Source organism: Dermacentor albipictus, unplaced genomic scaffold, assembly GCF_038994185.2.
Source record: "Dermacentor albipictus isolate Rhodes 1998 colony unplaced genomic scaffold, USDA_Dalb.pri_finalv2 scaffold_17, whole genome shotgun sequence".
Classification (NCBI taxonomy): domain Eukaryota; kingdom Metazoa; phylum Arthropoda; class Arachnida; order Ixodida; family Ixodidae; genus Dermacentor; species Dermacentor albipictus.
This window is the reverse complement of record NW_027225571.1, coordinates 1202470-1225300: the sequence shown is the minus strand read 5'-3', so window position 1 is coordinate 1225300 and position 22831 is coordinate 1202470. Positions and strand designations below refer to the sequence as shown.

The following is a 22831-nucleotide window of genomic DNA, read 5'->3' as shown; positions in this document are numbered from 1 at the left end:
TCGTACAGCCCCCACTGCGTCTATCTTAAGAAGAAGCTAGTCGCCATTGCTCAGGTCTTCAAATTTCTATTCGGGAAAAACTGGAGTACACCAGTCCATTCTATGTTGCAGCTGTACAGGGTTTTGTTTCTCGGACTCCTGTGTTACAGCCTACCAGTGTTGTCAAATGCATGCAAGACGAACTTTCGCGCCTTGGAGAGCATACAAGGTCCAGCCCTACGCACGTGTTTAGGGCTGCCTCGGTGCACCTTAACAGCAGCAACAATCGCCATCGCAGGAGACCATACAATCCAGACACACGTAGCTGTCGACTCTCTCAGAGCGCACATTCACCATCTGTCAAGGATCCCGGACCATCATTTGGCCTCCCTACCAGCCGAGAGACCTCAGGCGACCTTTCACGAGTGATTAGCGCTCATCAAGAGTACATACCGGCATATTTTACACCTGCGGCGAAGCCTTCCTCTCCCCTGTGGTGCCTGCGTGAGCCTCAAGTGAATTTTGCTATTCCTAGAAGTACAAAAAAGTCCAATCATCCATCGCCGGCTCTGAAGCAACTTACGCTCCTATTACTGCACCAGAGGTATCATGACCGCATACATATATATACCGATGGTTCGACCTCACCTACCAGCTCAACTGCCGCATTCGTCGTTCCAGCCAAGAACGTTACAGGTAAATTCAAATTGTCGCACACGACTACATCTACATCGGCAGAACTTGCAACTCTCCATGCCGCTATGATGTACATCACCGAAGAGCCAACAGATAAATGGGTCGTATTTTGTGACTCTAAGGCAGCCCTTCACAGCATCAAGTCCGCATTACGTCACAGAACTTACGAGCAAATGACATCTGAAATCAGGGAACTGCACCACCATGTTCTGGAAAGAGGACACCACATTATATTTCAGTGGATTCCTGCTCACTGTGGCATCGTCGGCAACAACCTAGCTGACAAGGCTGCCCGGTGCGCCCACGAAGATACCAAGACGTGTCCAACACCTTTGGCGAGGTCGGACGCTGCCAGACAACTTCGTCTACTTGCGCGCAAGAAGTCCCAAGATCTCTGGATTTCAAGTGGCTTCAATTGCAGACTACGTAAACTGGACCCCACGCTACGGCTACAACTGCCATCTAGCCTTTCCCGCGGCGAAGCAACCTTGTTGTGTCGCTTGTGGCTGGGAGTGGCGTTCACGAATGCATACTCCTACCGTATGGGAATGGCCGAGAGCCCGATTTGCGACTCCTGTGGGTGCGAGGAGACCATCGAGCACCTATTGTGTACCTGCCCTCACTACGATGTCCAACGCTTCTCTCTGCGGGCAACTTTACGCAGACTGGACTCGAGACCGTTCACCGAGTCAAAGATACTCGGACCGTGGCCACACCCGTCACTGGCTCGAAAAGCGATTCGTGCACTAGTGCGGTACTTGAAGTGCACGGGCTTAACAGACCGTTTATAGTGTCATTCTGTATGGTGTCCCTCCCACACGTACTCAGTACTTACTCTCTCCCTTACTTCCTCTTTCTATCCCCCTTTCCCCCCACCCCTACTGTAGGGTAGCAAACCGGATGCTGTTCTGGTTGACCTCCCTGCCTTTCCTACCCTTGTTTTCTCTCTTTCTTGAATCAATTATAAGTACACGAGAACACATCACCTCTCATGCACTGATTGACATTAATACCTATACGGGACACTTGTCCGAAGGCTACCAAAATTTTATTTAAGAAATCACCATTGGCAAATAGCACCGTTCTAGTCATTGAGCTGGATAACTGGAAGAGGCAGGCATTACTTGCACGAGAATACCTGCCGTGGTTGCTTAGGGTTTATGGGGTTGGGCTGCTAAGCACGAGGTCGCGGAATCGAATCCCGGCCACGGCGACCGCACTTCGATTGGTGTGAAATGCGAAAACACCCGTGTACTTAGATTTTGGTGCACGCTAAAGAACCCCAGGTGGTTCAAATTTGCGGAGTTCCGCACTACGGCGTGCCTCATTACCAGATCGTGGTTTCGGCATGTAAATCCCCATCATATAATTTACTTGCACGAGAAATTGAAATGCGCACTTTAATAATTCCCTAATTAAGTTCTCATCGAATTACTTATGGCACATATTGCAATTTACGACTTATAACCGGTGAGATTGCATGGCGCATCCCCTTGGAACGAATTCTGAGGATTAAAATAACCGGAAAGCTAATGCATTTCGTCGCACTCATCGGAAGTATACATACATATATACGTATATATACAGGTTGTCCCACATAACTTGAGCCAAAGTGTTAAGAATGAAAGGCGCTCCGGAGGCGAGTTGAACCGAATACATAATGTTAGCACAGGCCTAGAGTTGCTCAGGCTATTTTTTATTTTCCCCTTAACTAACGGATTAGCTATGTTTAATTAATCAACTTTTTAAATATTGGCTGCAGACCTGAAGTGTGATACGCAGAGTGGTAGAGTACCTCGAGAAACCGCTCAATAATTGCTTCCAACACGATATATCTCACGTGGTCCTTTCTTCCGCGTTCCAAAGAAAGCCCGCCAAATATGAAAAAAATACCGCGTGACGGGGTGCTTGCGCACTGTTATTGTGCCGCTCTCAAGGGTGCGACGGATGAACAAGGTCGGCTGCAGCGAGGCTGGCCCGCGACAGGGCGTTTTGTCTGGTGTAGGTATCAGGGCATGCCGCTTATCACATGACGGCGCAAAGGCGCAAATGCGTGCTGCTGGCCGAGCGGTGCCGAAGCGATAAAGCGTCAAAGGCCACGAAAAAGAAAAGACGAAAGCACCATTTTGATACTACTTGGAAGAAAGAAAGGGCGAAGCGTGTGGGAACAATGGAAGGCCATGACGGATGCTACAATTTTTCCTTTGTACACAAATGACCTTATAGTAGTTTTCGAATTGAACGATGATGCAACATATTTACACTTTAGGGCTCGAATAACAGCAAATAAATCACACGGGTACAACACGAACTAATGGTAAAAAAAACTTTGGCTATATTCAAGGAAGATTACGCATGTCTTCTTCAGGCGACGACTCTTTTCGCGCTGGCCCCGTCTGCTCTCCTTCCCACACTTACTGTCTACCAGACGCTCTTTTTTGATCTCGCACCCCGCAAGTGCGCATCACTTCGTGGTCGCAGTATCGGGTGGCCGCGTCTGGCTTCACACTTCTGCACCGAGACCCACGCGTCGGTCCCTGGGAGAACGCGCCCGCAGGTGTTCCAGTTTCCCGGATGTGTGTCATACCTTATGTACCTCGCTTGAACCAATCCCAGTGAACTGCGATATATCCTGGGGCCGAATCTTATAACGCGGTTCAGAATACGAGCCGTTCGCTTCGCCGCTTACGTCACTAGATGTGCCACTCCCAAGCCGGTGGTGGAAGAAGGGGAGGACGCGACCAATAGATGAGAGGGTGCCACCTCTGAAGTGTACGTCATTATATGACGAGCTAATCGAGGAATTGCAGAATGTTTCTGCTGGCTAAATCAATTTAATATATAAGTTAAATATCATACGCCAAGTTCTGAAGTATAAACGTATGATGCCGGGCGTTTACGCAATGCAGAAGTAATTTATTAATGTATTTCTTTTTTCATTCTCAGCCGACAGGCGGTATCACTAGCGTAAATGAGTTGGCAGAGCGCAGCGCTATATGTCGTCGTCTACCAGGAGCTCGCACGATGCACGCAACAGTGGTGCGATCGGAGATCGTTGTTCGGCGCGTTCGTTCGGTTACTGGCGCGCGCGATCGGCCTCGTTGAGCCCGTACGACCAGCCCGGATTCCGAATCTACAAGATGCAGAATTTATTCTGCGAACGCCCTTTGGCCAAAACCGGGGCTGCGCCGAAAGGTACAGCGCCCTAACCCTCCCTTGACAAGTCTACATGCTGCGCCGCCAGGCAGCGGCGTCCCGTGGAAGAGCATGGGTGAGCGAGATGTCCAAATGTGCAACAAAGTGCTAGACAGCCCGGCGCCGTATTTCCTTTCCCCTGGAGGTCACGGCGCGCGGCAAACTTGAAGCGCGGTCGCTGGTTGGACCTCTCGGACGACCGTCGAGTGCTGGCTTTGTATTGGGCCCTTTGATGGACAATCGTATCTCGGGGCTTTATAAGCCCCAACGCCGCCGCCTGGAGAACCGGATCCACCGAGCCGCCGTGAGCCGAGTGCCGCTCTCGAGTGGAATGAGATGTGTTACGCGTTGGAGTCTCGCCGGACGTCGCCGTGCGGGAACAGTCGTGTTTGCTGTTAGCTCTCGGCCCCCGTGCCGATCCGATCTTGTCCTGTATAATCACCTGTATATAGAGTATAAAGTCCCTTTTGTTATTCTCACCGACGCCTGACTAGGAATCTTCGCTACCGACTAGAGAGCTGGCAACGCTCTGTCACGAAACTGGTGGCGAGCGCTGCGGGAGCACCTAAAAGTCCCAACAGCCTACTGCGCGCCGACGTCGCCAGCAGCGGGGCGTGGCCACGTTTTTGGTGACGTGAAAATGACGACACGCTCCTGTCAATCATCTTGCCACCACGCAAATCGTCTGCTAGGCGCCGAACGCGACGGGAGTTGGGAAGTTTCGAGCGATCATCGCTCGTTACGAGACCGCTTCGCGTGGCGCGTCTGGTGGATTGGATTGGATCCAAACGGCGGCTTCGGCAGCTGAATAGCACGTTCGGATCCAATCCATAGTTTAATTCGAGAGAAATGGCGCTTGCGTTGGGAACTTAGGTTGTTGCGCTGGCGTTGCTCGAGGAGGAAGGAGAGCGGGTGGCGGCGCGAAACGCGTTTGAAGAAATGGCAGAACGCGAATTCTGGCGCCGCTTTAGTTTCTCGAAACAAATAGTGCGTTGGCTGTACAGCGAAATCAACCCCATCATCGGTGCCATCAAATAACTGGAATGTTGTTGCTGCCTCTTGAAAAATGCGCCACTGTTCCCGTCGCTTCTTTTTCTTTTTTCTCCTCGCTGTGTGCGACACCACCTAGGGACGACGCAGATAATCTAGTAGTTATAAGTTGTAATAGTCACACGTACTAATATATTTCAAAACGTGTTTAAGCTTGAGAAGAAAAAAAATATTTTTTAGATAACGACTTCATTGATTGGAAGACGAGAAACATTTCGTTCTGTAGTATGCTGTCTGCAAGCAGACGGCAGACGAGGGAAGTAAACTTCCGGGGAGTTCACCGCTTGCCGATTGGCTGCTCTCTCCGCCCCGTTCTCAGAAATTTTGCATGCTGCCACTCTGTGACGTTGCATCAACCGAACAGAACGCGCATCGAACAAAAATCTCCGATCGCGCCCCAGGAACGCACTGCCAGCACTTAAGTAGCGAGCGCGACAAAACCGTGAACTGGTTCTTAGGGACACCTTTACTAACAGACTACATCAATTTTCCTTCTTTTTTTCCCCCTTCGTCATCGGCTCGGACATGACTCGCTCGCCGCCGCACTGCTGCTATCCCTGCGATGTGCCCCACAGCGCGTAGGGTGATAGAAACAATGGAACTTGAAATCGAACATTACGGTATACGGGCCCTGCATTGCCTGCACGAAGTAAAATCCAAGAGTGTGGTGCTGACTGTGCGCACTGTGCCGTGAAATTGTGGAACAAAGTGCGGCACTCTCGAACTAGAGAAGTAAGGGCAGCCAAATAAGAGATCTCCCCAATATCTTCCCATCCTGAGTGTATAGTTTTATCAGCCGAACGAAGGAAGCGCTGAACCAGCCTAGGTTGAACCGTTCTGATCGCTGAACGGCGATCTGCGAGCTATTTACGCTGGCGATAGCACTGGGAATTTGATCTCACCATGCAAATATCTCCTTGGCATTGGCTTTGAAGCGGAAGTCATGGCAAAGCTGAACCAGCCTTTATACCGGCCAACACAGTAATTGCGAGAACAACTTTGTGGACAGTGTCGGCAGCAGAGATCTAGGCCATTCCATGAATAATTCGCGTCTGACCGACCTTTGAGAAATGCAGGCCGGTGGCGATGAACCGCAGCGCGCAATATTCCTTCCTCTGAGTGGAATGACCACTGGTTCGCTTGCCCCCGAGTCTTCTCCATATGATAGTGTAGCCTGCAAAAGGTCTACTTGGAAAACTGGCACGGGCGGTGCAACTCATTATCAGTCACTTCTTCGAACGCGGATCGCACTTCCAGCCGTGGTCGACACCGAAAGAGCGAAGCCCAGCAGACGACGAAGGCAAGTAATATCCTCCTAAGCAACCAACGCGCGCGCGACGCCCGCGTGTCTCCGGGGTCGCGCGACCGGCGCGTGCGGCCAACGTCGCAAGCGAACAGGCCAACGACAGCAACGGAACCCAAAGCGGACTACCCCTTCGCCGGTTCCCTACGACCGGTTCGCTTTGAAGATGATTGACAAATGCATGACGCTGCCTCTGACGACCGGTGACGTAACCAAAATTTTGGCCGATCAGCTGAGGCCAAGCGAAGGGTTCCCCAACCGAACAGTTATAGATTCGGCCCCAGTGCTCCTCAGGCGCCCGTATCCCTGCGTGTTCTCCACAGCAACGCTATTTGGCTGTGACCAATGTTGAGCAGCAGATATAGCGTATATATACTTCAATGAAGAAAGAGCGGATGTGGATTTGGCTCTCTATATAGGTGCGTCAACTGGACATAGATGGTGCGCAGTAGAGCTGTTTCAACGCTGGCATCCGGGCATGCGTCCGAGCTCAATGACAATTGTGCGTGCATATGAAACGCTGAGACAGACTGGGACTTTTACGAAGGAACGACATAAATCTTCAATCCTGGGCGAGGACGTGGAGACGGATATTCTGTCAAAGTTTTCTTCCGACCCACATACAAGTGTTTGTAGTGCGGGTGCTGAAGTTGGAGTGTCAGTCTTCAATAGGGAGAGTACTTAAGCAGACGCAACTTCATCCGTACCTGGTGCAGCTGCACCAGATGTTGGAGCCCCGTGATTTCCAAAATCGAAATGACTTTGCCAACTGCATTATAATTAAGACGGAACAAGGCCCAGGCTTTCTAAACAATATACTATGGACCAATGAAGCTACCTTCTCACGTAATGCCCAAGTGAAAATCCACAACGCTCACTATTAGAGCGACGAAAACCCCCACTGGGTTTTGAAGACACATCACCAATACATGTGGTCGGTTAATGTGTGGTGTTAATGTGTGGCCGCCATTGGAATCTGAACCCGGCAACGTTTAACGTTAGAATGTTATCTAGTGAGGCGAGTCTAGCAATGTTATTGGAGGAATTAGAGGGTAGTAAATGGGATATAATAGGGCTCAGTGAGGTTAGGAGGACAAAGGAAGCATATACAGTGCTAAAAAGCGGGCACGTACTGTGCTACCGTGGCTTAGCGGAGAGACGAGAACTAGGAGTCGGATTCCTGATTAATAAGAAAATAGCTGGTAACATAAAGGAATTCTATAGCATTAACGAGAGGGTGGCAGGTCTTGTTGTGAAACTTAATAAGAGGTACAAATTGAAGGTGGTACAAGTCTATGCCCAGTCATGATGACCAGGAAGTCGAAAGCTTTTATGAAGACGTGGAATCGGCGATGGGTAAAGTCAAAACAAAGTACACTATACTGATGGGCGACTTCAATGCCAGGGTAGGCAAGAAGCAGGCTGGAGACAAGTCAGTGGGGGGATATGGCATAGGCTCTAGGAATAGCAGAGGAGAGTTATTAGTAGAGTTTGCAGAACAGAATAATATGCGGATAATGAATACCTTTTTCCACAAGCGGGTTAGCCGAAATGGACGTGGAGGAGCCCGAATGGTGAGACTAGAAATGAAATCGACTTCATACTCTGCGCGAACCCTGGCATCATACAAGTCGTAGACGTGCTCGGCAAGGTACGCTACAGTGACCATAGGATGGTAAGAACTCGATTTAGCCTAGACTTGAGGAGGGAACGGAAGAAACTGGTACACAAGAAGCCAATCAATGAGTTAGCGGTAAGAGGGAAACTAGAGGAATTCCGCATCAAGCTACAGAACAGGTATTCGGCTTTAACTCAGGAAGAGGACCTTAGTGTTGAAGCAATGAACGACAATCTTGTGGGCATCATTAAGGAGTGCGCAATAGAAGTCGGTGGTAACGCCGTTAGACAGAAAACCAGTAAGCTATCGTAGGAGACGAAAGAGCTGATCAAGAAACGCCAATGTATGAAAGCCTCTAACCCTACAGCTAGAATAGAACTGGCATTACTTTCTAAGTTAATCAACAAGCGTAAGACAGCGGACATCAGGCACTATAATATGGATAGAATTGAACAGGCTCTCAGGAACGGAGGAAGCCTAAAAACAGTGAAGCAGAAACAAGGAATAGGCAAGAATCAGATGTGTGCGTTAAGAGACAAAGCCGGCAATATCATTACTAATATGGATGAGATTGTTCAAGTGGCTGAGGAGTTCTATAGAGATTTATGCAGTACCAGTAACACCCACGAGGATAAGGTGAGAGAGAATAGCCTAGAGGAACTTGAAATCCTACAAGTAACGCCGGAAGAGGTAAAGAACGCCTTGGGAGCTCTGCAAAAGGGGAAGGACGCTGGGGAGGATCAGGTAACAGCAGATTTGTTGAAGGATGGTGGTCAGATTGTTCTAGAGAAACTGGCCACCCTGTATACGCAATGCCTCATAACCTCGAGCATACCGGAATCTTGGAAGAACGCTAACATAATGCTAATCCATAAGAAAGGGGACGCCAAACACTTCAAAAATTATAGACCGATCAGCTCATTGTTCGTTGCCTACAAAGTATTTACTGAGGTAATCACAAATAGAATCAAGAACACCTTAGACTTCTGTCAACCAAAGGACCAGGCAGGATTCCGTAAAGGCTACTCAACAAGAGATCATATTCACACTATCAATCAGGTGATAGAGAAATGTGCGGAATATAACCAACCCTTATATATAGCTTTCATCGATTACGAGAAGGCGTTTGATTCAGTCGAAACTTCAGCAGTCATGGAGGCATTACGGAATCAGGGTGTAGATGAGCCATATGTTAAAATACTGGAAGATATCTATAGCGGCTCAACAGCCACCGTAGTCCTCCACAAAGAAAGCAACAAAATCCCAATAAAGAAAGGCGTCCGACAGGGAGATACGATCTCTCCAATGCTATTAAAAGCATGTTTACAGGAGGTATTCAGAGACCTGGAGTGGAAAGAATTGGGGGTAAAAGTTGATGGAGAATACCTTAGCAACTTGCGATTCGCTGATGATATTGCCTTGCTTAGTAACTCAGGAGACCAATTGCAATACATGATCACTGACCTGGAGAGGCAAAGCAGAAGGGTGGGTCTGAAAATTAATCTGCAGAAAACTAAAGTAACGTTTAACAGTCTCGGAAGAGAAAAGCAGTTTACGATAGGTAGCGAGACACTGGAAGTGGTAAGGGAATACATTTACTTAGGGCAGGTAGTGACGGCGGATCCGTGTCATGAGACGGAAATAATCAGAAGAATAAGAATGGGCTGGGGTGCGTTTGGCAGGCATTCTCAGATCATGAACAGCAGGTTGCCATAATCCCTCAAAAGGAAAGTGTATAACAGCTGTGTGTTACCAGTACTCACATATGGGGCAGAAACCTGGAGGCTTACGAAAAGGGTTCTGCTGAAATTGAGGACGACGCAACGAGCTATATGGAAAGAAGAATGATGGGTGTAACGTTAAGGGATAAGAAAAGAGCAGATTGGGTGAGGCAACAAACGCGGGTAAATGACATCTTAGTTGAAATCAAGAAAAAGAAATGGGCATGGGCCGGACATGCAATGAGGAGGGAAGATAACCGATGGTCATTAAGGGTTACGGACTGGATTCCAAGGGAAGGGAAGCGTAGCAGGGGGCGGCAGAAAGTTAGGTGGGCGGATGACATTAAGACGTTTGCAGGGACAACATGGCCACAATTAGTACATGACCGGGGTAGTTGGAGAAATATGGGAGAGGCCTTTGCCCTGCAGTGCACGTAACTAGGATGATGATGATGATGATGAATGTGTGGTGTGTAATGAGTGTAATTTGCGGTTGCACTATCGTTGGCCCCGTCTTTTTTGACAACACACTTACAGGTGAAAGGTACGTCAACGACATCCTTCGTAGTGTGCTTGAGCATTTTCTTTGCGAAGTTCCATTGGCTAGCATGAAGAATAGTTGGCATAAGCATGCTGGCGCTCCCGTGCACGGCAGCAGCAAAGCTTCCAAATGGCTGCTTGAAGTATTGCCGCAGCAGTGGATTGGACGGCATAGGTCCATTGCTTGGCCGCCATGGTCACCAGATTTAACTCCTCTCTATTTCTTTCTCTGGGGCTTTCGGACGCCCAGAGCGCGCTGTCACGAGGTATATTTTAAGGTCCGCAGGCTTTCGCTTTTCTCGAATAAAAACGGCCACGCTGAGTCTATCTCGTTGGAAGTGCATGGGTTGGGAAATATTTGTGAAGCTCCACAACCTTCCTATTGGCGCCTGAACATTTCAAGCTATATTTAAATAGTTAATTAATTTATCTCGGCTAATTACTACAAGAAAGACCGGCAAGAAAATGGTACTCTAAGTTTTGATAAACGCTAACCACATCCACGTGATTTCTGTTCTGAAGAACGCATTGGTTTTTGTTTGTTTTTTTCAAAATGTCGGTCCAAGTTAGCTGGGACACCTTGTATATATATATAAGAGTATGCGCACGGATAAAAGAAATAACAAACATTTGATTTGGACGTTTTGACCTCATCAATCGTGCGATTGCAAGCACCCAAAGCTCAATTTGTACATAGTCACTGCAAGGGTGAGGCATATGAAGCACACACACACACACACACACACACACACACACACACACACACACACACACACACACACACACACACACACACACACACATATATATATATATATATATATATATATATATATATATATATATAGGCAGGGCGTCATGAATACCTACACGCGCACATTCCCTCAAATCAACATAAAAGCCTTGGTAGCCGAGAATGTAGCATAGAAGACTACAAAGAGCAGTAACATCCGCCAAGGTCATATTCAGCACCTAGTAACAGCTTTGCTGGTTTCGATGTTAATTTTTTATCACATCTAAAGGCAGCTACGGGACCAATTTCTCTAGGCGGAGTGCACTTACGGGATGCAGTATGCCAAATAGCGCCAGAAAGATACAGGTTGCGCGTACCTGCGCCATATCCTTTTCCTTGTCGCGTTCTTTCTGACGCTATTGTGCGTAATACGTCCTCTACTGCCGTTTGTGCATTTTTTTACAATTAATGAAGGTATGTATAGTATATAAAGCAGCTAAATTTATGTTGCTGTAACGTTGCTCATATCTTTGTGTTTTTTCTAATATCGCCTTGTAATTGGAGCAATATCGTCAGCTAATATTTTGCGGAGTGCAGCTTCGAATCGATGCATAAATATTTCTCGCACTATAACCTAAGTGGTGAGTTACCGTATCACAAAGGTGGCTACTCTCATCAGCAGCCGCTTCTGGTATCTTTCCTCTTCTGTTCGACTGTCCGTCACTGTTAGCACTGAACCTACCGGCATGAAAACATGCTAAGTTGTCAGCCTTGCACCTTTTCTTAGTTCAGGATCATTTCCTGCATGGGGTTTCAACAATGCGCCCATGATGCGCCCCGCCGAGGCAACGGGGGCTCATCGAGGCATTCACCGTTTCAGGGTTCCCCAATTCGCACCTCCTCCCCCGGCCAGGATGGATGTATGCTATGAGCGTCCCCTTTGGAACGGGGTGGTGGGTTGCGCCACCAAGCTCTTGCTATTATACTGCCTATTGTCCTACCTAGATTTAAAACAAAACAGAAAAAGAAAAAAAACACGATGAACTCCCACAACCAAAGTTTCTGATCCCCGGCCTACTGCGAAGTTTGCTTTTGTACGTCTCCATTTTTTGTCATTTCCCTACTTTTCTTCCACCAATCTTCCAATCGGCTCCTACTAATCTCTATTGCGGACATGTTTACTTTTCCACGGCTCTCGCTGAACCCAAGGGCTTCAAAGATGCCAGTGGTGCCTAAATCGACTGCTGAGCAGACTTCTTCACATTCTAATAAAACATGCTCCATTTCCCTATCTTTACCACAGCAAGCACATGTTTCTTGTTCCTTCTTATATCTCGCTTTATATATGCGTGTTCTAAGGCATCCCGATCTCGTTCCGAAAAGTAATGAGCTTCCCTTTGAGTTATTATCAATTGTTTCTTTGCGGATTTCGTTTTTTGAGTAGTTATTCATGGCAGGTTTCTTTTCCATTGCCGCTACCCATGGGATTATTTCAGCCTCTCTGACTTTCCGTTTGACGTTTTTTGTTGCTGTGTTGCCCACCCTACAGGCTACATACATGCTTGTAACCTTCCTAGTTCTTTTCCTCCACTGTGAATCAATGTTTTTCCTGTACAGGTACCTGAACACTCTCCCAGCCCATTTATTTTCTTCCATACTCCATATTCCATATGCATGCTCACTGACCTGGAGAGGCAAAGCAGAAGAGTGGGTCTAAAATTAATCTGCAGAAAACTAAAGTAATGCTTAACAGTCTCGGGAGAGAACAGCGATTTACAATAGGCAGCGAGGCACTGGAAGTCGTAAGGGAATACATCTACTTAGGGCAGGTAGTGACGGCGGATCCGGATCATGAGACGGAAATAATCAGAAGAATAAGAATGGGCTGGGGTGCGTTTGGCAGGCATTCCGAAATCATGAACAGCAGGTTGCCATTATCCCTCAAGAGAAAAGTATATAATAGCTGTGTCTTACCAGTACTCACCTACGGGGCAGAAACCTGGAGGCTTACGAAAACGGTTCTACTCAAATTGAGGACGACACAACGAGCTATGGAAAGAAGAATGATAGGTGTAACGTTAAGGGATAGAAAAGAGCAGATTGGGTGAGGGAACAAACGCGAGTTAATGACATCTTAGTTGAAATCAAGAAAAAGAAATGGGCATGGGCAGGACATGTAATGAGGAGGGAAGATAACCGATGGTCATTAAGGGTTACGGACTGGATCCCAAGGGAAGGGAAGCGTAGCAGGGGGCGGCAGAAAGTTAGGTGGGCGGATGAGATTAAGAAGTTTGCAGGCACGGCATGGCCACAATTAGTACATGACCGGGGTTGTTGGAGAAGCATGGGAGAGGCCTTTGCCCTGCAGTGGGCGCAACCATTCTGATGATGATGATGATGATGATATTCCTCAGTCGTTTTTCATACTGAATTTTACTGCGAGCTTCCCTCACTTCAAAACTAGTCCAGCCCATATCACCCTGCACAGCTTCATTTATAGTCTTCCTGTGAGCGCCAAATGCGAGGCGACCCACTGACCTTTGGTTCCCGTCGAGTCCTGATTGTACCCCTGATTTAAAGCAAAAAACCGCATTTCCAAAAGTAGGTCCTGGAACCATTACAACTTTCCACATACCTCGGAGGACCTCGTACCTATTGTATCCCCATAGCGCTCTGTGCTTCATTATGGCTGCATATCTCTTCCCGTTTACTGTTATTGCTTTTTCCTGGGTTTCCATATATCTATTGGCTTCGTTTATCCATATACCAAGGTATTTATATTCTCTTACCCGAGGTATTTCCTGACCCTGTATTGCCGCTGTCGGTTTACTGTTTCCATTGAATACCCTAACACCTGATTTCTTAACATAAAATTTAATACCTAAATTGTTGCCTTCCTGTCGAAAGATATTAGCCAGACGTTGCAAATCAATTTGCTTGTTAGCTAGCAACACAATGTCGTCCGCATAAAATAAACCTGGAAGCTGCTGCTCTACTACTGTACCCGCCTGTCTGCATGAGAGATTAAACCCGCTTGTACTTCCTTCCAGCACCCACTCCATCCTCACCATGTACATCGTAAACAGCCGTGGGGATAAAGGTCACCCGTGCCTCAGTCCCTTGTTGAAATAAACTTTTTTTCTCGCCCCCCTGATGTTCGAAGGACGCCGCCTGTCGGGACTCGGCAAAATTTCTGCGAGAAATGAAGCCACAGCTTCCGCTTTTGTCCGGCAGGTGGCGCGAAACGCTCAGCGGTCGCTCAAATGGCGCCAACTTCATTTGTTAACGGTGCCCCAAGAAATCCCACGATTCGAACTGCATGACTCAGTGTAGTTTCTCGAAAATAAATCATGATGTACCACTTCAAGAGAACTTTTTCGACAGAGAATCGAACTTCAGCTCTAAGTTTGCCTTTCTAGCAAACTTACAGCTGTAAACGGTGAGGTCAATAGTTGAGTAAGTGGCTAGTATAGCACGTGGGACTTTCGAACGCTCGCCAAGCATGAGACGCAGTGGTTGCGCCATCTGCTGGAAGCGACGAGAAGCGCCATTAATGGCGAGACTATGGGCTGCGAGATCCACGGAGTGTTCCCCCTAAGTTCCACTTGCGGACGAAGGATCTCTATCTCTGCTCTTGTTGTACGAGACGTACACCGACTACACCGATCTGCGCACTGATGGTTCAACCCCCGAGTACGGGTCTGCAGGATAAGTGATATTTTTCTGCGAAGTTCGCCACCAAACAGTTTAAGACATGCCAACAGACAACACAGCCACAGGGCTTGCTGTACTTCGTAGCTAACTTCCAGTGATTCGTGCAGAGTTTGACTATGCCGGAGTTTGACTATGCCGGATTTTGGAGTTTGACCATGCCGTGTACATGTATATTGATAAAGCTATCGTTTTTAATTCATACAAAACTACTTCAAGTGCTGCGCTATATTAGGCGACGCCGCTGCAGCGCATTACTTCGTTATCTGTTCAGAAATATTCAGCAGACACCTTATGCAGAACCTGATGAAGGTGCGAAGCCATCAGCTTCATAGCCATCAGGCGCATAGCCACTGCACCTGATGAAGGTGCAGTGGCTATGCGCTAAAATAGCCTAGCGACGTTTTCTTTCCCTCCACTCATATTTATCGTTATATCGCAGTGTTCTCTTTTTCTGTAGCTGGTATTGCCCCTTACCAGCCCCCCCCCCCCCTGCAACAATGCTTTTTGCAAGTACTAAGCCAGACGGATATGCAAGTAAAATAAAATAGAAGTAGCAAACCGGATGGTCCCTCCTCGTTTGCATCTAAGTCATCGCTCCTCCTTTCTCAACCTTTTTTCTGTTTTTTTTTGTTATTTATGTTCTATCAAGATTCGATGAACAAGCATGCAGTTTGTTGCGGCGAGGAGGCGTCAGCGAAGCGTTACGGCGAGGATAGTACAAGCAAAGGTGGGCCTGCTAATGAGAAACATGTATTATGAACAAGATTCTTGGAAAATCAGACCCAAGATTCTCAGATGCATCAATGGCGCGAAGCTGTGTTACGCGGCCGCTCGTGAGCCGGTACATGCAGCTTCAGCGACGGCAGAGCGTGTCATACCCACGACACATCAGTGCCACTCACCGGTGTGTATGTACGTGTGCTTCTTCATGTCCGACTTCTGGTGGAAGCGCTTGCCGCAGTACTCGCACGGGTAGGGCCGCGTGTCCGAGTGGATGAGCAGGTGCGTGGACAGCGTCGAGGAGCGCTTGAACGTCTTGCCGCACTGCTTGCACTCGAAGATGCGGCTGGGTCCCGTGCGGTGCACCTTCCCCCGAGGCTCGCACGCAGCAGCCGGTGCAGACGCCGCCGTGCAAAGTCGCCTCGATACAGGATCATAGCCAGCTGACAACAGCAGCGCGCTCCGAACTGGCGGAAGCGACTCAGGTGAGTGGAACCTTTCGGTGCAGGTGGCCACGCTTCGCGAGGAGCTGGAAACGTGCAAACAAACGAGAGGCGAAAATTCATTTGGTATACATTTAGAGTAATTATACAGTATTGAGTTAGAGTAAGTTCGACTACAACAAGATTTCCAGCATAAAAGAAATCATACACGCTGTTAGATTAGGGGCGCTACACCGCAAAGCTATTCCAAACTTTTCTATTCCAGTTATGCAATTAGCCATCCACGATTGGTGAAAAAAATTGCGGGCCACTACCCACTGCCTCTGTCTGTCACGCGACGTCACGAAAACCGCGAAAATACCCCATCTGATAGGACATGTGCATACTGATTACGCGTGATTAGATGGAATGAAAGAAAATAATTTCTGATTCAACGTATTTTTCGCCATTGGCGAAAAAGGCGCCGTTTGACCAATTGCTATTGGTCAAACTTTTTCGGGCTGCTCCCACTTCACCTGTCTGTCACGCGACGTCACAAAACCACGAAAACACACCACGTCAAAGTGACATGTACGCGTTAAAGACGCATTACTATGCCGAACAAAACTGAATTTTTTTCTGAATAGTCGGAGACTGCCCCGTGCCGAAAGAAATAGAAGATGGCTGCCCGTCGATCGCTGTGGCACTGGCTGCTCGCAGCTGTCAAGGAGCATGAATTTATTTGCGCATAATAAGAGATTTTGGGTGGCAGTATAACGTTATCGAGACCTTTCGGCACGTACACGACATTGCTCTGCCAATTATACTTTGCTGAAGATCCTTATTACTGGCATTTCCAACCTTTCGTTGCACGCCGCAGTGGTTTTCGACCAGTCACCGCAAGCTAAGGGGAAGCGGAACAATCGCAGACGCCGGCAACACCCTCGTTGTTCAGTTATCTACTTTCACTCTGCTGGCTCGGCCCCATCTAACCTTTCTCCATTTGAGCGTGCTCTTCGCCTCATCTCAGCCAATTATTTATGAAACACTGTTCAATGTAGGCAATGCTATTCGCTTTGAAAGCAAAAGAAAGTGACATCCTATAAACGAGAGCCACGTTTGATTGGGCTTTTCAACCAACGCTGCGGGTTACCGCCCGATGCTTGCGTTGGTGGTTACCTAAATTTGACGTCAGGGGATTGAAATAAAAACATATTGAAATAGTCTTACGTTATAGGGCCCCAGAATACCGTACCTCTGATAATCTACACGGATCTGGGGCTAAATTCACAATCCTGTTGGTTCGTAAGCGCTATTTGCCATTGACCAGCCGCCATTGCTAATAATAAGTCCAACATCCCGTTTGGCTCATATATGACCAATTAATGTTCCATAAAAGTAACGGAGCAATTAATGGAATGTATAGAATCCAACATATTTACGTTACTTTACCCAGAAGATTTGAAGCACAAAGACAATCTATGTCCAAGTATTCAGGAAACTTGATGATCGTGCTCTGCGTGAACAGAAATTACTAGGACACCGCCCCCGTCGATCATCGGCTCAAAAAGCAGTGAAGGCACTTTTGAGCTTTTTGAAGACGTCTGATTTGTTCGAGCACCTTTGATTCTGTAGTGCTGTCCGTTCACGTCTCTAAGCCCCCCCCCCTCTCTCTCTCTTCTTTCTTTCTCTTCCCCAAACTTCTCCCTTCCTCCAGCGCTGGGTAGCCAACCGGACTCTTGACTGGTTAACATCCCTGCCTTCCTTATATCCCCCTCTTTCTCTCTACCCAGAGCCTTTATTAATATCACACAAGTACCCGAAATAGAGCGAGTTGGCCTGGCCACCTGTAGTGCATTTTATGTAGCCCTGCACCCATTATTAATAGTCTCCAACAGTTCTTGAAACATGTTGTCGGCTATCCTCATTCGCGTTTTTTTTTTCTTTCAGTTTGGAAACATCCGCAGCCACTTTGAAAACTATCTCCGTGTACATCTTAAAGGGAACGGCGCTGATGTAACGTGCGCACATCATGCGCTCCAGATCGCGACTACGCAATGCTCGCGTCTGTGTCTTCTGTGGAGTGATAACGCTGAGAAGCGTCGCAAGTGAAGCACTTAAAGAAGTAAAACACGAAATATAAATGTGGCAACGCAGGCCGCGTCACGTGTCATCAAGATGGGGAAACAAATTGTGAGCTCCAGGACTTGCCTGCCTGAACATGCGCAACCGCGAGGCTGCTGCATGGCACAACCACACGCGTTATACTTATGGTCAAATACTCGAGATTGCGTAGCTCGTTATAGCTTATCAATAAAATAACTTATCAAATAAAGAACCCAACAGATTACCGCGCAAAACATTGGATCCCCTACAATAAAATGTAATTGATTCAAAGTAATTAATTACATGTAATTTGTTGCGTGCAAGTCTGTTACACGCCAACGTCTTTTCAGAAAACACGTTGCCGCAGCAGGTAATTTTGTACAGAACACATATTGTGATGTACGTATGTGCTGGACCATTAAAGAAGCGCTCCATAGGTTTTACCGAGGGAGGCTGGGGTGATCTACAGCGTCTAGATCTGAAGAAAAGTCAGTACCACTGACAAAGCTACCCTTTTTCTACTCTCCTCTTTACCAATAATTAGGCGAAAGTGCCATGCTCGTTCAATAAGAATTAAATAATTCATTCATTCATTAGCTAATTAAATAGTTATCTGATTGATTATTACTTTATTGATTTCTTAATTCATGCGCCCACTGCCGAACACCAGGACAGGCTGGAAACTTTTGCATACGAGAGTAATATAGACTGCAGCAGGTGAATAATGTTCATAGCAAATGAAGATGCGCGTGGTCACTCTTCTGGGACACATGTGCTTGCTTTAAGTTAACGAGTTGCAAAAAATTGCATGATTCAGAAGTTCTTCGTTTTTAACCTACGTCACCGCGAACTGCTTGTCTTCAGACTCCCGCCAGTAGTATTTTCTCCTTTTCTTTGCAAGGTTAATAACGTTCTGTACTTATAGTACAGCAAGACCACCTTCTGTCGCTAAAGCTAGCATCATAAACATGCGGCGCGCGCACTTAACGTCCAGGAATCACTTGTGTAGGGCTTGCGTGACACTTACTCTTATACTCAATCCATCCCCATGATTAAGCACATGTTCCCCTTAAATGTATACTAAAGATAAATATTAGGTAAAGCTAAATTAGCATATCGCACTTCTACAATGCTAAAAAGAACAAAGATACTGTGAGTGGAGGCTTGGTAACTCAGAAATTACGCGTAAACGAAATGCGAAAGTGATGTTAGGTCACCTCACTGCAGGTCTACATGAGTGATTTCGACAGCGAGTACATGGTGCTATGTAAGTGCTTATGATTAAAGAAGAGTGAAAACAAATGGTTTTAGCCTGCTCGTATACCATTCCCTTTTATGGAATGCCGGAAACCCAGATGGAGAGGTAGCGAAATTTCGCTAAGCTTTCCTCAACCAGAATTAGTTATGGCCATTTCAATCCCAATAAAGAAAGGCGTTAGGTAGGGAGATACGATCTCTCCTATGCTATTCACAGCATGTTTACAGGAGGTATTCAGAGACCTGGAGTAGGAAGAATTGGGGATAAAAGTTAATGGAGAATACCTTAGTAACTTGCGATTCGCTGATGATATTGCCTTGCTTAGTAACTCAGGGGACCAATTGCAATGCATGCTCACTGACCTGGAGAGGCAAAGCAGAAGGGTGGGTCTAAGAATTAATCTGCAGAAAACTAAAGTAATGTTTAACAGTCTCGGAAGAGAACGGCAATTTACAATAGGTAGCGAGGCACTGGAAGTGGTAAGGGAATACATCTACTTAGGGCAGGTAGTGACGGCGGATCCGGGTCATGAGACGGAAATAATCAGAAGAATAAGAATGCGCTGGGGTGCGTTTGGCAGGCATTCTCAGATCATGAACAGCAGGTTGCCATAATCCCTCAAGAGAAAAGTGTATAATAGCTGTGTCATACCAATACTCACCTACGGGGCAGAAACCTGGAGGCTTACGAAAAGGGTTCTACTTAAATTGAGGATGACGCAACGAGCTATGGCAAGAAGAATGATGGGTGTAACATTAAGGGATAAGAAAAGAGCAGATTGGTTGAGGAAACAAACGCGAGGTAATGACATCTTAGTTGAAATCCAGAAAAAGAGATGGGCATGGGCAGGACATGTAATGAGGAGGGAAGATAACCGATGGTCATTAAGGGTTACGGATTGGATTCCAAGGGGCGTATCCAGCCTGCTGCTGCTGATGATGATGATGAGTTTTGTGTTGCATGGGCGTCCTTGCCGAAATGATTCGAAAAATTCATAATACGCCATCAACTGTTGCTGGTGATGTTTTAAAAGCAGAAACTAAGTAGAGTTTGGTCATATAAATTTTAGTTTCGCGTCCATTAATTCACTTGTCCCACTCAACATGGCGCCACCTGTGCTCCGCATCCCTCTTCTTCCGCGAGCGGTGATATAGCTCGTGGGTAATCTAAAACTCTCTATTGCATTTGAAACTATGCAAGCATTCAAGCTAGCAGCCTTTGGTGAAAAAAATATGCCGAAATACCCGACAATACGTTGAAATTCTTGATGTCCCGCTTACGTCAGTAGTGCCACTTGTAGGGTGCTGAATTCAGTAACGGTGGCTTGACCATTTCAAAGAACGCTTCGCAACAAATTTAATGAAAAAACATTTTCAATGATAAATTTACCAAATCTAGGCTGTTGTAGGTTTTCCTTTCCTCTGATGCCATTTTAGGTTAGGTGAATACTAGCGAAATGGTCCCCTTCGCCACCCACCCATCAACCTGTGTGGCAAATTTTTATTTCTTCCTACTTATACGGTACTGAATACGATGTCTCTGTGCAACCGCGGGCTGCTACGCGCTATGTATGCGGAACCAAGTGCTTCACGTGACATCGAGGCGGCTCTCATAAGGAATTGTCGTCTTCTGTTAATAACCGCGGCTAAAAAAAAAAGCAAGAAAGAAAAAGCGATGTTCAAAGTCTTATGTTTCCGTACCTTGTCGTTTCCGTCTTCAAACCAAGCAGAGTCTGAATGGAGTAGTCCGTGAGCACGTTAGGCATGCTTCCACTGGATTCATTGCAAGGTGGAGTAATGCTGGGACTTCTCGAAACTTCTGTGAATGAGAAATTGTTGTTGACGACCCGTCAGGGCGCATGACGCCACATATTCCGTTTTGGCAGAACACAGAAAAGCTAGTTACCGCACAAATACACTAACGAGGCCGATATTTATGTGCATCCCGCGTAGCCAAATGTTCAAACGAACTCTCCGCTGTGCATTAATTGGCACAACGGCTACATTATCGCGGCGGCCTGCCTCTCTGAGGTGCTTGTGCTCAGTGATATGGACGCAAGCACAACGCCAGGCAGCTTTACTTCCCACTTGAGATCAATCAATAGATCTGTCAATAATGGAGCGTTATAGCTTATGCGTGAACGTATTACCGTTTGCGGAATACCGCGTCACCGCAGAGGTGTACGATAGTTACGACGCTCGTAGCCCCATCCTGTGATGCATAGCTTTATCAGAGGGCACAGAAAGCAATTACTCATATTCTGTTTAACTGATGTCGTAAATCGTTCTAGCGACAAAAAAGTTAACTTGTAGTACTGTTATGATTTGCCTTTGACAATAACACTCAGGCAAATAAAGCTGATTCAAATGCTTTGTATAGTTAAACAAAACGTAACAACATGTCGCATCCTGCTTCGCTACGGCCGTCGATGGTAAAAAGTGAGACGTTTAAGGACAAGTTAAAACTTTCTAATATGCATTGCGATTTGCTGCCTATTGTGCAGGACTGCAAATTTCATATAGCTAGCTTTTGCTATTTCGGATGGGCACAAACTCGCGCCTAGAATTTGCTACAGCAGTGGCCATACTTTAATGAAAGGAGAATAAATAAAGCAGCGCACATCCAGTAGTGTTTGCTTTCGTTTCCTATCCTCGTCTTCGCGCTACTTCAAATTACACTGAATAAAAAAAATCTTTATTTTGGTTTAAGGGGACGATAATTAATCTAAGATATTGAAAATGAATCCGGAGACCTCCCAGTACGCGTCCCTCAAAGAGATTCGCGGCATTCGGTCATAGAACATCAAAAATATTTATTCGCTGTTAACTACTGATATTTCAGGCGCTTAAATCATGTTGCTGTTGTTTTTTTTTTCGTTGGCTTTCCCGTACAGTCAAGGTGGTATGCTAAATGTGTTATAAGGAGTTGACGTGGGACAACCGCATTTAGATTCTCGCAATGAGCGAGACCGCAGAGCTAGCTTTATCCTAATATGTGCTGATTTCCAGTTACATTTTAATGCGAATAGCATTCTTAGCCTACTTCAATCACGCTGGGTCTATCCAGCCTTTTTACACCCTTCTGAAATGAAGAGAGCCCTTTAAAGCTCATCAGGTCCTGGGCAGAATCAAACCCGCATCACGTGGGTTCCTCAAGCACCACAGCTCCATGCTTTAACGCTGCGCCACGGATGCCCGCGAGCAGCGATGAAACAATTCTAAGTGTCATCACATACCGATGCCCCGCGCATCTTGGAAGCCACACAAAAGGAAAGGAACTACGCGCGGCTTTGCGGTCGCGCTGTTAAATGGCGCAGCGTGTACAGACAGATGCGCAAGAGAGGATCCCAGCTGCAATACACGGCTCACATGTACCGGCGCGCTACCGAGGCACGCAAAAGGAGATAAATTTGGCGCGCACTTCTCGCGCGCATCGCTAGATGACGCAGCGTCTCCAGAGGTAAGCTGGAGAGAGGAGCCCGGCTGCAGTACGAGGCTCGTACAGGACGCGTTTCGGCGGTGGCAATACGCTGCGCTGCTACATTGCTTCATAAGGCTAATGCATTAGCTTCGACCGTCATCGTGAGATGGGTTCTGCAGAATTATTTTTCTCTCAATGCAATTATCCGTAATTGGCGTAGGTATAATCATACAAATTATCATGCTAACCTAAACCAGCTAAGCCAATCATTTTAGAGACTGCTATGGCTTTCCTCTTCCAATGTCTAAAACGTCAAAGCATGACTGCCGTTAAGTTGCCAGTGCGCTTGAAGTATA

General features: G+C 46.9%; 1 protein-coding gene across 2 annotated transcripts in view; it reads right to left on the bottom strand.

Annotated features, from left to right (window-relative positions):
• LOC139052004 (zinc finger protein Gfi-1b-like) overlaps positions 1-22831 on the bottom strand; it is a 47353-nt gene that overhangs the window by 8055 nt on the left and 16467 nt on the right. For both annotated transcript variants that reach the window (XM_070529074.1, XM_070529075.1), the window contains 2 exons: positions 20756-20873; positions 15452-15798 (listed from right to left, as the gene is read on the bottom strand). In XM_070529074.1, coding sequence (XP_070385175.1) covers positions 15452-15798; positions 20756-20873 — 465 coding nt within the window. The remainder of the gene's footprint in view (positions 1-15451; positions 15799-20755; positions 20874-22831) is intronic.